At 37.1% G+C, this 16831-nt stretch overlaps 1 protein-coding gene across 2 annotated transcripts in view; it reads left to right on the top strand.

The window, feature by feature from the left end:
* The window catches only part of yap1 (Yes1 associated transcriptional regulator), a 45489-nt gene that overhangs the window by 1696 nt on the left and 26962 nt on the right, over positions 1–16831 (top strand). For both annotated transcript variants that reach the window (XM_073850563.1, XM_073850562.1), the window contains exon 2: positions 1666–1898. In XM_073850563.1, the coding sequence (XP_073706664.1) occupies positions 1666–1898 (233 nt within the window). The remainder of the gene's footprint in view (positions 1–1665; positions 1899–16831) is intronic.

Genomic DNA, 16831 nt, shown 5'->3' with positions numbered 1-16831 from the left:
TAAGTTCTCCCGAAGAGTTGCCCCGGGACAGCCTGTCTCCTTCTTAGCTCCTCCTAAAGTCTGCAGCGTAGGCCACATCCGTTTCTTAAGTTTTTGTTATTGTAAAAGGAGCTGATAAAACTAATGAAAGCAACACTTAGCTATGATTCAAGAGGACATCAGTGCCCTTGTGTACATTTAATCAGTTCTGTTGTACTTTTCTATATTTGTTTTTGTTTTTTTACTCATGCTGGAAATACGTTGTTGTTATTATACTAGTTCGTATGCACTTTGACTTTCCCTTTATTGACTGGAAAAGAAATGACTCATTTCCTATATTTCACTAACCCCTACAAAGTTCACTAGTTAAAAGTGTTTTATGTAACAATTTAAATGCTAAATCTGTTAATATTTCTTACTCAGGATAAAAACATTGCTGCAGCAAACAAAACAGATTTTACTTATGCTTTCTTTAAAAATTTGTAAACTAGAGTAATTAAAGTTACAAAGAATGATTTACAGTAACACATTTTACAGATGGAGGACTTACGCCTTACGTTGTCAAGAAAACAGATTTGTTACATATGAAAGGAAAGAAAATCATAAGAAACAATGCTTTAATAATTACATTAATATATTTATGCATTGTAACTGTAGTTTCTGTTATCATGTCAGCAGAAGTACAAGAGGAAATCTTGTTAAAAATATATAAGTCAAAAGTTTTTGAACAGTAAGATTTTTAAAGTTTTTAAAAGAAGTCTCTTCTGCTCACCAAGCCTGCATTTATTGGATCCAAAGTACAGCAAAAACAGTAACATTTTGAAATATATTTACAATTTAAAATAACTTTTCTATTTGGAAAAAAGCTGAATTTCTAGCATCATTACTCCAGTCACATGATCCTTCAGAAATTATTCTAATATTCTGATTTGCTGCTCAAAAACATTTATTATTATTATTATTATGTTGAAAACAGCCTGGTAGAATGTTTTTTTCAGGTTTCTTCAAAGTTCAGAAGAACAGCACTTACCCCAAAAAAAAAATACTGACTGCAAGCTTTTGAATGGTATAGTGTATAATGTTACAAAATGTTTTTATTTCAGATAAATGTTGATCTAAAGATATTTCTATTCATCAAAGAATCCTGAAAAAAAATATACTCAACTGTTTTAAATATTGAAAAATAAATGTTTTTTAAAAAGCAAATCAGCATATTAGAATGATTTCTGAAGGATCATGTGACACTGAAGACTGGAGTAATGATGCTGCAAATGTAGCTTTGATCACATGAATAAATTACATTTTAAAATATATTCAAATAGAAAACAGTTATTTTAAATAGTAAAAACATTTCCAATATTACAGCTTTTACTGTATTTTGGATCAAATAAATGCAGGCTTGGTGAGCAGAAGCAACTTTAAAAAACATTAAAAACTTACTGTTCAAAAACTTTTGACGTGTAGTGTATGACCTTAACAATTGGGGCATTTTTGAGTTACATAGGTTGAGAATCATTGCTGTACATGTGTGTGTGCATATATAAATGTGGCTTCATGATTTATGAAGGTTTAGACATAAGTCTCTTTGCTATATAAGAGACTTATTGCTTGTAGCCTTTTTGTTTTAAATCTAATCCTAGCATAAAGAAGACATTTAGATTAAGATAATCCTCTATCCCTGTACAGGCCAGCACGGATGCAGGTACTGCTGGTACCCTCACGCCCCAGCACGTCAGGGCACACTCCTCACCCGCCTCCCTGCAGCTGGGTGCAGTTTCTCCTGGCGCACTGAGCATGGGTCCAGCAAACCCCCAACCTCAGCACCTCCGCCAGTCTTCTTACGAAATACCTGATGATGTGCCGCTGCCCCCGGGCTGGGAGATGGCCAAGACCCCTTCAGGCCAGAGATACTTCCTAAAGTGAGTTGTTAACATTGTCATGCTTGATATGACGTTTACGTCAACATGGTTCGGTGCTGTTTTATGGCTTTAAATTGATAAGGCATTGTTGACCTTCAGATTGGGGTCAAGTTTGCAGTCATTTTAAAGATGGAAGACTTGCTGCTTTGTTTCACTTGAAGCCATTCATGAGCACAATTTATATTTATATATATATATAACACATTTAAACTAAGCTTTTTAAAATCTCAGTGGAATCATGATTTTCCAGTACACTATGAGTGTATATGAGCAGCATTTGTTGTTTTCCTTTGGGATCTAATAGAGCTTTTGGATTTAAAACGGTGGTGTGTGACGTTAGACTTCCAAGCTGTTAGTTACATTAGGAAAATTATTTAGTTTTATATTTAAAATGTGCAGATGAAAGCTCACTTTTAATCAAAACTCCCAATAAGGAGTCTTTTTTTCCAGCTGGTTTATATATCCTAGTCTTAGCTAGTGCGTTAGCCTGTGTGCCAAGGTTTCCTTCTCTCTCTCTCTGTGTGTGTGTGGGTACTTAGTGCTTCTACGGATTGGGTTTCAGAGGGGAACAAAGGCCCAGTGTAGCAGCGTAGAACGAGTGGAGGACGGGCCGGCCTGGTAAACTCATCTGCCTGGCCGCAGAAGCCTGTCCAGAGGAGTTAAAAGGGCAGATTTAAGGAGTACATTGTGTCTTTTTGATAAGTCCTGTTCAAGTTGTCATTATTTATTTGATAGTTGCTATATTAGGACCGAATACAAAGTTTCTGGGATGTCTGGAACTGTGACCCTCTGACCAATCGCTTCTAGACAAACATGATTAGTCTCCAATTTACTATGATAAAACGGAGAGCTTTTAAAACCAGATGTTTAGAAGAGGAACATCTGGAGAACATCTGCTTCATTTGGACCAGATCTCCAGGAGTTGTGCAAAAGGGGGTTGAGGGACAGGAAGGGGAAAACGCCATTCGTGTAGACGGCTCACAAGACCAAGGCTAATGTTTTGGAAATGTCGCAACTGCTGATGCATCCAGCAACAAGGACGGCTAATCCTTAAGACTTGGCTCTGAGTGTAGTTGAAAAAATGAAGATGTATCCTTCCTTTTTGAGTGGTCTGTGTGTGGGCACCACACTGTCACTTCTGAAGTGCACAAATGAACGTCTGCGCTTGTCTGTACAACCCCCTCCTTTTTATCTTTTCTTTGTTTGGGGTTTTAGAGAAACCCTGGCTCATTTTATTCAACGTCTTATTGTTGTTGACCCTAGCTTTGTTTGTGGGTAAATTTTCCCACAGGAAGTTGACATGGTTTGTCAACAATTCCTCATTTCTGTAGTCAGCATATCACTGTCACTACCTATCAAATTCAAGGAGCTGAATGAAGAGTCAGATGTCTTTGAGCATCTTGTGGGTTGTTTTTAAGACAGTGTGTCAAGTTAAAAATAGTCCAATTTAAAATATGTCTCGAGACCATGTGTTTTGGTCTATTGGATCTTATGTAAACTTTTAAGAATTTTCTTGATTCAGGGTTGGTGAATCTAAAACATATTTTTGAGTGTTATGAGTATCGTTAAAACAGTGTGTGAGGTTAAACATAGTCTTGACTGAAAAAGTGTCCCACAGGGTGCATTGGGTTTCATTGGTTTGTACATCTTATGTAAACTCCAAAGATTCGGATTCATGTCAGACGAATCTGAAACCTGTTTTTAAGCATCATGAGCGGTGTTTCCGAGACAGTTTGTCAAGTTAAAAATAGTCCAACTTTAGATGTGTAATTTTGTTCCATTGCTTTGAACGTCTTATTCAAACTCTTAAGAACGAGTCTGAATCAGGTCAGATAAATATGAAACCAGCATAATTATACAGTGCTTCTTTGTAGACCAACTAGTTGAGTTTTGCATAAAAGATGTTTACATATAGTCCACAAGAGAAAAAAACTTGAATTTATAAAAATGACCCTGTTCAAAAGATTCTTGATACTGTGTTTTTACCTGAATGATCTAAAGCTGTGTTTTTTTTTGTTTAGTGATTGTTGTTCATAAGTCCCTTGTTTATCCTGAACAGTTAAACTGCTTGATGTTCTTCAGAAAAATCCTTCAGGTCCCACAAATTCTTTGGTTTTCCAGCATTTTTGTGCATTTCCAACAATGACTTTTTTGACTTTGAGATCTATCTTTTCACACTAAGGACAACTGAGGGACTCATATGCAACTATGACAGAAGGTATAAACACTCACTGATGCTCTAGAAGGAAAAAACATGCATTAAGAGCTGGGGAATGAAAACTTTTTGAATTTGAGGATTAGGGTAAATTTAACTTATTTTGTCTTCTGGGAAACATGTAGCTATCTTTTGCAGCCTCTGAAGGCAAGTACTACGTGAAAAAATACGATATTTAGGCGAAATAAGAATGTACACATCTCTATTAATTTCAAAAGTTTTCACCCCCGCCACTTAATGCATCGTTTTTTCCTTTCCTGAAGAACAGCAGGCAGTTTAACTGTTCAGGACAAACAGTAGAATCATGCACAACTATCCCTAAACAAAAACACAGCTGTGGATCATTCAGGTAAAACACGGTATTAAGAATCAAGGGGATGTAAACTTTTGAAAGGAGTCATTTTCTCTTGTAGACTATATGTAAATGTCTCTTATGTGAAATATCTTAATCAGGTTGGTACTAAATAAACAATAACATTCATTTAGTATGATCCCTCTTATTTGGTAAATAATTAACATTTTATAGATTCTGAAAGGGGGATGTAAACGTATGACCTCAACTTTATATTTTTGAAGAATGTTGGTAATCAAACAGTTGACCAAAGCCATTGACTTCCATAGTGTTTTTTCAATTGGTAAATACAGATTCATTTACCAAATGCATAGAATGTTGAATAATTGTGATTCTTTGCAACCCCTGTTGCACATTAAAAGTATAGGTTGAGTCTAGAAACACTTTAGGCTTCAGGAAGCTTGTCCTGGAAAACAAACACACTCCTATTTATAATCAGGCCCTCTTCAGATGAGGGGTGGAGAGAGGGCCGTGAGCCAACTTGTTTGAAACTGTAACAAGCTCACATTACTTTCAGGTGACCACTACTGTTCTGCATGTACACAACCCTCACACAAGTCTTCTCCTAAGGCTAGAGATTTCATTAGAGAGCGTATCTGTTACCATTCATTTCGCTTGCAGATAAGCAGATGGCGGTGTGCGAAGAATCCCGCGTTTGGCCACATGTGAGTCACACAGCTAAGGGAAGTCTGACAAGCAGCCTGGTTTCCGTTTCGGCATGAATGAAAGGGCAGTTTGTGAATCCGCTCGGTAGAGATAAAGTGGAGAGAGAGAGAGAGAGAGAGAGAGAGAGAGAGAGAGAGAGAGAGAGAGAGCATGAGCACGGGTTGCTTTATTTATCCAGTGACACTCATGTGACCTGGTCAGATATAGACAAACAAACAAGACTCACAGTAAAAGATCTATTGCATTAAAACTAGTTAGATTTTAGCCATGAATGGTTACACTGTAACCTTTTAGTCCTATATTTAGTTCAGGCCTTTGCTCAGTCTTCAGCGGTGTCCCGTGACACTTTGATAGCGGGAGGAAAATGACAGGAAACACAAAGCTATCAGAAGTCGTAATCAACCTGCAACACCCAGTCATTTGAAGACTGTCTCAGCGGCGCCTCAAAAACCAAGGATTATAGGGAAGTAGTTCTGTGGCGCTTCCAGATGCTAGTTGTGGATCTTCATGAGAATCCAAAACAGTGATACCGTATTTTCTGGAAAATAAATTGCGTGTGACTATGTTTGGTGAAATTACATTGGAAAGAGGGGAAAAAACAAAACAAATTGGGTGTACAATCAAATTTTTTATCCTTATGGATAACTAAAATGAAACATTTACATACATTATAAGCATGTAGTTTATAGGGCTGGTTCGATTTCTGATTTTGGATATATATCAGGTACTGCTGGGGTCAAAAGTTTACATTCCCTTTTCACAATCTGCAAAAGTTAATTATTTTATTAAAATAAGAGGGATCACACTAAATTCATGTTACTGTTTATTTAGTACTGACTTAAATAAGATATTTCACATAAAAGATGTTTAAAAATGGCCCCATTCAAAAGTTTACATACACTTGATTCTTAATACTGTGTTCTTACCCGAATTATCCACAGCTGTTTTTTTTTTAGTGATAGTTGTTCATGAGTCCCTTGTTTGTCCTGAAAAGTTAAACTGCCCGCTCTTATTCTTCAAAAAAAAAATCCTTCAGGTCCCACAAATTCTTTGGTTTTCCAGCATTTTTGTGTATTTAAATCCTTTCCAACAATGACTGTATGATTTTGAGTTCCATCTTTACACTGAAGACAACTGAGAGACTCATATGCAACTATTACAGAAGGTTCAAACACTCAGTGATGCCCCAGAAGGAAAAAAACAATGCTTTAAGACAGGGGTGCCCAACCCTGTTCCTGGAGATCTACCATCCTACAAAGTTCAGCTCCAACCCTGATCAAACACACATGAACCAGCTAATTCATTTCTTAGATAGCACTTGACAATTACAGACAGCTGTGTTGGAGCAGGGTTGGGCACCCCTGCTTTAAGAGCTGGGGGGTGAAAACTTTTGAACGGAGTGGAGATGTGTACATTTTTCTTATTTTGCCTAAATATCATATTTTTTTCATTTAGTACTGCCCTTCAGAGGCTACAGAAGATACTTGCATGTGTCCCAGAAAACAAAATAGTTTTTCTAATAATAAATTACCGAATTGTATTTCTACTCCAGTTCGTTTTTTAGAATATAAACATTTAAATGGTGGCTGTCTTAACTTGACAGATTTATTAAAACAAATGAAACATTAAATAACAGTAGAAATGATAATGAATGTGTTATATGGTGCATGTATTTAACAACCCTGCTGAAAAAACCAGCTAAAACCAGCCTAGGCTGCTTGGCTGGTCTTAGCTGGTTTAAGCCGGAAGTAGCTGGTTTCAGCTGGTCTCCCAGCCTGGCCAGGCTGGTTTTAGTTGGTGGTTTTCCAGCCTGACCAGCTATGAAAAGTGGCCAAAACCCCTCTAAAACCAGCCTGCTGACCAGCTATGACCAGCTAAAGCCAGCCAACCAGACTTGGCTGGTTTTAGCTGTTTTTTTTTTTTCAGCAGGGAAAATGCTCCTCTCTATTTATCTCTAGTTAACTTTTCTAGTTGACTAGTCAGTGAATATGTTTTTTCTGAGGTAAATGTGACGTTATGTGACATTGTTTACAAGCTGTTATATTGACGTGTTTGTGCAGTTGAAACACTGATTAAGTATTTACATGAGACAGGATACAGATTTTGGTAAGTTATAATCTTTCTTTTAACATAATTTTGGATGTTATTTCATGTTTATTTCAGGCTGAAACTGATGAGATGATCAGTTCACGGGTGCTTCGCGCTACCTCTTCTCTTGAACTGAAGTGCTAGAGCAATCTGTCACTCCACATTACACAGCACCAAAATGGCATTTATTGTTTGAATACTGTAATAAAATGGACAGAATTTGAAATCTGAGCCTTTGTTTGATATCAAAAGTAACAAAGCACAAAGCTTTTTGCGATTTATTGGATGGGAGGAGCGCTACAATGTTCCTTAACTAAAAACAGTCTAGACTAATCGATTCTTGTGATTGTAAGAATCAGTACCGTTTCGTAAAAATTGAGAAATCTGTATTTTTTTTTTACCCAGCCCTAGTAGTTTAGTTCCCCTTAGCGCACAACAATCCTTTACCAGGATTTAAAGCAGAAAAGCAATGAAAAAGATAAGTAGGCTATAAAACATAAAAACCCTCATTGCACATTGAGTGTGTAGATTGAATCTAGAATTACTGGAGGTTAAAACAAGTTGTAGCCTAGTCTAACAAGTCTCCATCCCCTGTTTTCCCCCCTTGTCTTCCTGCTTTCATTATTAACCCTGTGGAAGACAGAAGTGGGAAAGGTCAACATGATGTGTTGACCTCTCCTCTCTTTCCCTTTTCTCCAACAGTTTACTGTGAGCTTTGATTTATAATAGACTCGGACCAAGGGGAAGGGGGGGCTCAGGGTGGTTGAGGGTCATCTTGTTTAGTTCTCGCCTGCCTGTTTTTTGGGACCTCAGGAGGAGGGGGGGGTTAAGTTCACAGGGCGCTAACACTGAGACCAGGGTCATAAACTAATGAAGGATTCTAATTTGGAGAATGTGGCCAAATAGAGGGGCTAATCAGTGTTTCCGTTGTCTTATTAAAGCCAGGACTCAGTGGGGGGATTTAGCCCTAGCCGAGAAGGGCCCTCAGGGATGTGGACCCCAACTATCACAGGGATTAGACCCTGTGATGGGAACCACCGTTACCCCTCCACCCACTTTAAAACATGCTGCTTTTAATTACTATACAAAGGTGAGTCTCAGAGTTGCTCCTGAAGGCAAAACTACATTCATTTAGACTGTAATGTTTGTTTAAACGTGTAGCTGAATATGCCTGATAAAGTCATTTTGAAAGATTATCTCCAAGAATATACCATTTGGGTAAGGAGTTAAAGGACGTGACCCGTCATAAGAGTGTGGGGGGACCTGGTGGTGATGGTAAAAGCGTGGTGTTAAGTGATTTAATGAGTACTGTTTGGTTTTCACAACTTACGCTACCACTAGATCGGTGTGGCCTCAAGGTCCGTAAACTAAAAATGGCCCCCTTGGTTCCTTCCTGCTGTCTGCTCCCACCATGGGATTTTCTTGGGTTGGGAAGGAGGTGAGCATGATTGGACAAACTGGAAAAACACAAGGACACATGATGTTAGGGCTTCCCTTGAATGTATATCATTAGGACTCTTTCATTACTCGTGGTTGGCATCAAGTTAGAGATGCATGATGTATTGCTATCATATTGGTTAAAGCATATTAAAGGATTATAGAATATTAAATGAAACCCTAAAACACATTATCTGAGATGTGTAAAAGTTTACATACATCTTGCAGAATCTGCAAAACGTTAATTACGAATTAACGAAAGATGTTAACATTTAATCCACAAGAGAAAACAAGTAAAATTTTAGTTGAATTTATAATAACCCCATTCAAAAATTTAAATACGCTTGATTAATACTATTTGTTTCCTGAATGATCCACAGCTTTTTCTGTGTTTTTTTTTTTTGATAGTTGTTCATGGGTCCCTTGTTTGTCCTAAACAGTTAAACTGCCTGCTGTTCTTCAGAAAAATCCTTCAGGTCCCACAAATTCTTTGGTTTTTCAGCACTTTTGTGTATTTAAACCCTTTTCAACAATGACTGTATGATTTTGAGATTTATCTTTTCACACTGAGGACAACTGAGGGACTCATATGCAACTATTACAGAAGGTTCAAATACTCACTGATGCTTCAGAAGGAAAAACGATGCATTAAGAGCCAGGGGGTGAAAACTTTTGAACAGAATGAAGATGTGTAAATTTTTCTTATTGTGCCTAAATATCACTTTTTTTCATTTAGCACTGCCCTTTAGAAACTACCAAAGATACTTACATGTTGCCCAGAAGACAAAATAAGTTAAATTTACCTCTGATCTTTAAATTCAGAAGTTTTCACACCCCTCTTAATGCATCATGTTTCATTCTGAAGCATTAGTGAGCATTTGAACCTTATGTAATAGTTGCATATGAGTCCCTCAGTTGTCCTCAGTGTGAAAAGATGGATCTCAAAAGCATAGTCAATAATTTTGGTTTGTGTCCATCAGGTTATAAATGAAATGTAAACAAATGCAATGATAAATCCTAAATTTAAGCTTTCTGACCCTGCATAGACAGCAACACAACACACATTCAAGGCCCTGAAAGGTAGTAAGGACACTGGACCTACAAGAATATTATTGCACGCAAAGACAACAAAAATAACAACTTTATTTAACAACAACTTCTCTTTCGTGTCAGTCTTCGTCGTGCGTTCATGAGAGTAGGCCTACCACATTTTAATACCACTGGTTTAATATCGGTGCTCCAGTGGAAACAAACAGGACTTTTTTTTTTTTCTCTCTCTGAAGAGAGTATGTGTATTAGGAGCAAGAGACACACATGCAAGCTTTTGTTTTAGCTTTAGCAGTGCAGTGGTGCTTCTCCTGGAAGCGTTACATGTCCAGACACACACTGCCAGCTTAAGACAGTCTTTGTTACTGAGGGCTGCAGTCTTCTGGGGTGGCCTGTTTTCTTTTGGATTTTCCTCACACACTCAAACTCCATTTTTCTGAGGTCAGTTAGGAAAATATTAGCTTTTCTGCCTTTTCTGAAAGGAGACATAGGCTAAATTCACATCCGAAACATTCAACTGGGTTTAACAGGCAAAATATAGATGTGACAGGTTTTTGAGGAGTTTTTTGTTAATGTGATTTTTAGCTCATCTTCCGCCACTCCTGTCTGAGTTTAAATACGCTCATCGGGAGGCTAGGTGTGAATCACGCTGTGTTGAATTGCACCCTCGTATTAGAGCTGCACAATTAATCGTTAAAGGTCCCATATTGTACACATTTCTGGAGGTTTATTTTAGTTGTTGATGTCCTTAAGAATATATATTTGCGGTATAAGTGCCAAAATCCATCTCAATATATTTTTACAGCTCCTTTTTTAGGAGCTCTGTCAAAAACAGGTCGATTTTGGCCCATCTAATTAATATTCATGAGCCTCTCTTCTGATTGGCCTGTTGTTTTCTGAGTGACGCACAGCCAGGCCAACCACAGGTGACTACGGTCATGTATGCTTTAGCCGAGCCCAGAGCAATAGAGAGAGCCTAGCCTGCTGATACTCAACAGGATATTTCAGAATGATCATTAATGTTTTTTCTTTTTCAAACACCGAATGCAGTAAGCTACATAACTAACTGTTGCTTTAGTAAAACCCCTTTCACAATGCGCGCTGATTCTGGAAAATTACGGGAACGAGCGCTGTGTGAACAAAAGCCAGAACCATAAATGCAGTGTTGTAGTGATGATGCACGTTATCATGCGACTCTTCACGACGAAAAAATACGTGCAAAGTGGAATGAAGCGGCGATCAGGCAGAGCCAGCTCCTCACTATCAGCGCTGAAGCACAGTTTGTTCAGGTTAGTTTCAGTTTAGTGAAACGTACACGTCGCATTACATCTCACATCCAAACGTCACATGTCTTTATGGGTTGTGTGTAAAGCACGCACAGATTCTGGAAAACAACTGTGAATGAACCAAATTAAACAATTCCGGAACAAATCATGGGAAACATTATGCGTGTATTTACCGGAATCGCTGAGTGAAAGAGGCTGAAGTTGACGTGCCTCTGGTCTCTTATATTCACGTTGTTCTGAACAGGGTTTTCTCGACTTGTTTTCGTGTTGTTGTTGCTTAGCAATGTTATGGACACGATATTGTCTGGGTTTGACAAAAGGAGGGTGGGACGGTGGTTGGCTTTCGGGGTGGTGACTGAAGGCGGTGACTGAGTAGATCGGACGTCACATCGTTACGGAAGTCACAGCGGCTTGTGAAAATGAACAGCTACTTTAAGCAGGCTGTGTGCAGTTTACTGTGGATTGACTGTTTTGAAACTCATATGGTAGTTACATAGCCCCTAGACCTCAGTTATCATGAAAAGGCCAGGAAATTTCGATTTTGACAATATGGGACCTTTAAAAGATCGCAATCTCGATTCAACCCCCCTCACGATCTTAATCCAGCATTTATGCGATTCAGCCAATTATATTTTATTTATATTTTACAAAACTTTTGCTAGCCTAATTACTGCACAGACTGCTGTGAGCTGATGCAGTGACAGGTTCGCCGTTCTCTCCAACATTACATAACCATTTAAACCTCATCTTCAGCGCACATTCTGTCAGATGCAATTCTGGCGCCTCTGTCTCAATATACTGTACAACGCGGCATTCATTGACATCAAATGATAACTCAGCGGCAAAGTTCCACTCACGCAGCGGGGACACGCTTTTCAAAATCCCGTTGGTGTCCACTCACTTTCAAATGGTTTTGTTCAAGTAATCTCTTGTATTGTAGAATGCACGCTCAGCGCCGCCGAGAGTTTTGCGCGGTCGTTAAAATCAAACCAAAAGTAAAACCCGCACACGCATTCAAAAGCTATCTGCATTTAGAGAGCGACTCCCCAATGCGCGCAAATTAAGCTACATAAAATATCTAGTCTGTTATTAGTTTGTGGGCTATAATACGTTGTGTAGTTGTGTAGATAGCTCTGTATCATGCTTGGAAAATTCGGTCTTTATTTGCACTTTAAATATTTTAAGAGTAGTACTTTGATCGTGCCAGATTTATGGACCAGCAGAGCAATGGAACCATATATGAGCATGACGATCCATTAACCCCTTAACTGTTACTCCCATTTTTTGAACAGAGATGTGAAAATGAAGAATTGAATCTTAAATCTTTATAATTCATGGACAAGAACATTTAGTAATATGATTTTGATGTACATTTTCCATGTTAATTCAATGTCTGATTTTAAAATGGCATTCCAAAGGATGAATTTTGAAATTTTAAGTTTTCATCTGATATATAATTTCTTATTATTTCTAATGTGTAATAGGGAAAAAGGCAACAAGAAAGTCTGTTTGGGAAAAAGGTCAGAACTCCTGTTATGAAGTAGATTTTTGAGGTGCACTCTTGTCATAAATTAATCTGTGAAACTCTTGTCATAAATTATTTTCCTACATAATTTGTAACACACAAAAAAGGTCAAATATCTATTTAGGAGCCTTAGACCTTTCCAACGACATATAGTTTGTCATGATTAGATTAGGATTTATTTGTAAAATGGTGAAGTAAACTTGGTCATCCCACAGAGTGGACGGTGACGGCCATAAATGTTGATAGGCTACTGTTTCTAGCTAAGAATCTTTAAATCGCTTTACTCTGACATAATACCTTTGTATGTTTATTTTTTAATGTTTAATGGTGTTTTTGTTTTGTTTACATTATTACATTATTTTTCGTTACATTTCTTTAAATTTAAAGCAAAGTTTATTTGGTCTTATTTCACTGCTATTTTACTGTTGTTTGATAACCTAATGTTCAGGGGTAAATCTTTAAAATAAAAAAGTTCTCCAGAATCGTGATCTTTATTGTGAGCAAAAAAATCGTGATTCTCATTTTATTCAGAATCGTGCAGCTCTGCCTCGTATGTGTGAGTTTGGAGCAGGCGTGTTGTGTACTGCTTTTGGCCGTCTCTTTGATGGCTAACGGTTTAGCCATCTGGGTCAGGCCTCTCTTCCCAGCTCCATTTGTAGCACATTTGTGTGGAGGACGGGTGAAGGGAGTGAAAGTTTGCTGTTGCAAATGTGATCAACATCACAGGGAGAGGCTGTCCTCCCCATGAAACCAGGCCACATCATACTTTTGTTTCATGCATGATCAAGGCCTTTTTATAGGCCTATCTCCTAGAGTTGGTGGACACTGTGTTATGGTTAAAATGTGTAAATTGATAGAGATTTTATACTGTTAAAAAAACAGTAGATATAAGTGGACGGGACTGCTTAATGTATAGTTTTAGTAACTTTATTATTTACCTTTAAGTATTTTTTCTCTTTGGATTAAAAAAAGGTTTTGGGGTCAGTAAGATTTTTTTTAAATAAAGAAATTAATACTATAATTTACCAAGAATGCTTTAAATAGATAGTAAGGTATTTTATAATGTTGAAAAAAACAACAACACAAAACTATTAAACAGCACTGTTTTCAGTATTAATAAGAAATATTTATAGAGTGAATTAATGATGCTGAAAATTAAAGTTTGATCACAGGAATAAATTACATTTTAAAATCTATTAAAATAGAAAATAATTTATTTTGATTGCAATAATATTACTGTTTTACTAAGCAACATTTCGACAGTAGGACGTATTATTTTTGTAACCGCGATTACTTTTACATAATATAATTGTTTATATAATCTACAGTATTTTGGTTACACATCCCTCACATGTTTGAGCCTAAATTGACGTCTGGACTCGTACTTTTACGTCGTGAGCAGCAGACCCATTTAAACCCATTTCCTGGTTCAAGTCATTTGTTAGATTACAGTGGCCTCGTTTTTGTAATGTTTAGTTTCCCAGGTCAGGGTGGATTCATTTCTCAGCTCATCTAGTGTGAAGCATTTACTCTGAGCAAATGTGTGTTTGTCAGGCTTGGGCTTTATTGACCACACACAAACAAGCCCCTTTCCTGTTGAAGTGTCATCTGTGAGTGTGTGTGTGTGTGTGTGTGTACATATAGAAAGCCGAGTTAGCCAGACCAATGTTTACCCAGTCCTGATGTAACACCTTTGCCCCAGACATCAATGCCCCTACTGTCACTGCCTCAAGAAGAACCCCTGCCTATGTATTCAGACCAGCGTCTTGTTCAAAACGCCCTTTACATTTACTAAATAGTTTAGCAAGTGTGTTGAATGTGTCACATTCAGCTTTATGCTGTTTTTGGTTTCTCATTAGCAGTTGTTTAACGGTTTATGAAGAGCCACCTTGAATGGAAAAAACTTCTGAGAACTTTAGAACCTTTACCCAAGTTTCTCTCTAGTACCTCTCTCTCCGACTCTGTTAACTCGCTGCTTTGTCCGCTGGCCCCTGTGATATGAGCCCTCCTTCAAAGAGGAACTTAAATCCGGCCAGAGGTCAGCAGGTCTCTCAATAATCTCTCCTGATGATGTCCTGCTGACGGAAGCTCAGTCACTCATCCACCCGTCCTGATGCACGCTCGCTCGCTCGGCCGTGAGGGAGAAATGGAGAGCTGACTGAGGTCTGATGTCCTCTTTCTGTCCTGACTAGCAGCATTCAGTAATTTATAATGGCTGCCTCTCTTTGGCCTCATTAGACGCAGTGTGTGTTATGCTAAGCTAATATACAGAGTTCCTGTGTACGTAGTTGCAGTATAGAAGTCATTATTTTAGAGAGTGTTTACTAGTAATAGACAGATGCACTAGTGTTCAAAAGTTTGGGTTCAATGATTTATATTTAAATTCTGTAAAAAAAATACAGTAAAAACTGTAATATTGTGAAATATTATTACAATTTAAAATAACTGTTTTCTATTTTAATATATTGTATTTCAGCGATCCTAAGATGAATATTCAGCAGCCATTGCTCCATTAATGGTCCTTCAGAAAGCATTCTAATATGCATTTGTGCTGCCTAATATTTTTGTGCAAACTGATTTATGACAAATATTCATTGACAACTCAATCTCACAGCAATTCATGCATATTTTACAAGTACGACCTCACTCGACCTCATTTATAAAAAATTACGGATTTTACAAGTTGGTTAATTCATATGAATTTTGGTGACTTCACTTTGCAAATTCATATGGTTTAAAAATCATACGTATTTTACGAGGGGCAAATTCATAGGAATTCGTACAGAGGACCACCCCTAACCCTGCCTCTAAACTTACCCCTCACCGAAATCATACAAAATAGTAGAGCGAGGTTGTACGAATTTGTACAAATTAGCCAACTTGTAAAATAGCTTTCATATATGTATTTTATTGTATTATGTATTACCAACAAGTAATTATAAAAGTAATAAATTATACTTTTATGTACTTTTTCTCTCAAAATAAAAAATATTTATTGACAACCCGATTTCATGGCAATTCGTACATATTTTACAAGGTGGGTCATTCATACGATTTCTCACTCGTACAAATTCAATTTCAGATTTATAAAAAAACATATTTTACGAGGTGGCAAATTCCTACAGATTTGTACAACCTCACTCGAACAAATTCGATTTATTTATGATTTGTAAAACAAAAAAAAATACATATTTTACAAGGTGGCAAATTCATACGACCAAATTCAAATTCGACTCGTTTATTTAAAAAAAAAACGTACGTATTTTACGAGGTTGCAAATTCGTACAAATTCGATTTTCAATTTGTAAAAAAAAATCATACGTATTTTACGAGGTGGCAAATTCATACATAGTTTATGAGGTGACAAATTTGTACATATTCGTACGACTTCACTCATAAAAAACTCAAATGAATGATTTGTAAAAAACAAAATCATACATATTTTACAAGGTGTCAAATTTGTACAACTTCACTCATACAAATTCAATTTATTTACGATTTGTAAAAAAAAAAGTACTTTTTTTTTTTTTTTTTTTACAAAGTGGCAAATCAGTACAAATTTATAAGTTTATTTATAAGTAAATTTACGATGTGTAAGAAAAAAATCGTACATATTTTACAAGGTGGCAAATTCGTAGGAATTCATACAACGGACCACCCCTGACTCCGCCTCTCACAGAAATCATACAGAATCATACGAGTGAAGTTGTACGAATTCGTACAAATTAGCCACCACATGAAATACAATCAAATTGGTTGTGAGATAGTATTAGACATTGACCACTAGTTTAAAATGGTATTGTGTTTAATACAACTAAATCTTTACCAGCAACGTCTGTGCAATTCTGTCAATAACTACTGAAAATTATTTCAGTTCGACCCTCAACTTAAAAAAAAAAAAAATAACAAAAATGTGATTATTGCATCTACAATACAATAATTTCCAAATTTCAGTGTTAAACAGATGTTGTTTCAAGTTGTATTTCATCTAAAAAATGCCTTCACGGCTAAATTCTCAGGTGAAAATAAGTACAATGCTCATTTTGAAACCAGACTGAGAATTGAGAATGCTGTCTTGGCACTTTTCGCTGTTTTGAATACAGCTCTTCCAGTATATGCTCCATATTTTGAGGTCAAATATTTGTTATTTCTTAGGCAAAGTGGAAAACATGCAGTGTTGGCGAAGTTGAGTGCAACTGTGAGAAGCATTCATCGTTGCACCTCAAGCTCTGCTGTGTTATAAATAACTGCAGCACAATAAACAGGGCCCTGATAATTGGGCCATCAATCATGTCGAGCGCTTGGGTGGGTCTCTAG

This window comes from Garra rufa, chromosome 11, assembly GCF_049309525.1.
Source record: "Garra rufa chromosome 11, GarRuf1.0, whole genome shotgun sequence".
NCBI lineage: Eukaryota > Metazoa > Chordata > Actinopteri > Cypriniformes > Cyprinidae > Garra > Garra rufa.
This window is presented reverse-complemented; position numbering and strand designations above follow the sequence as displayed.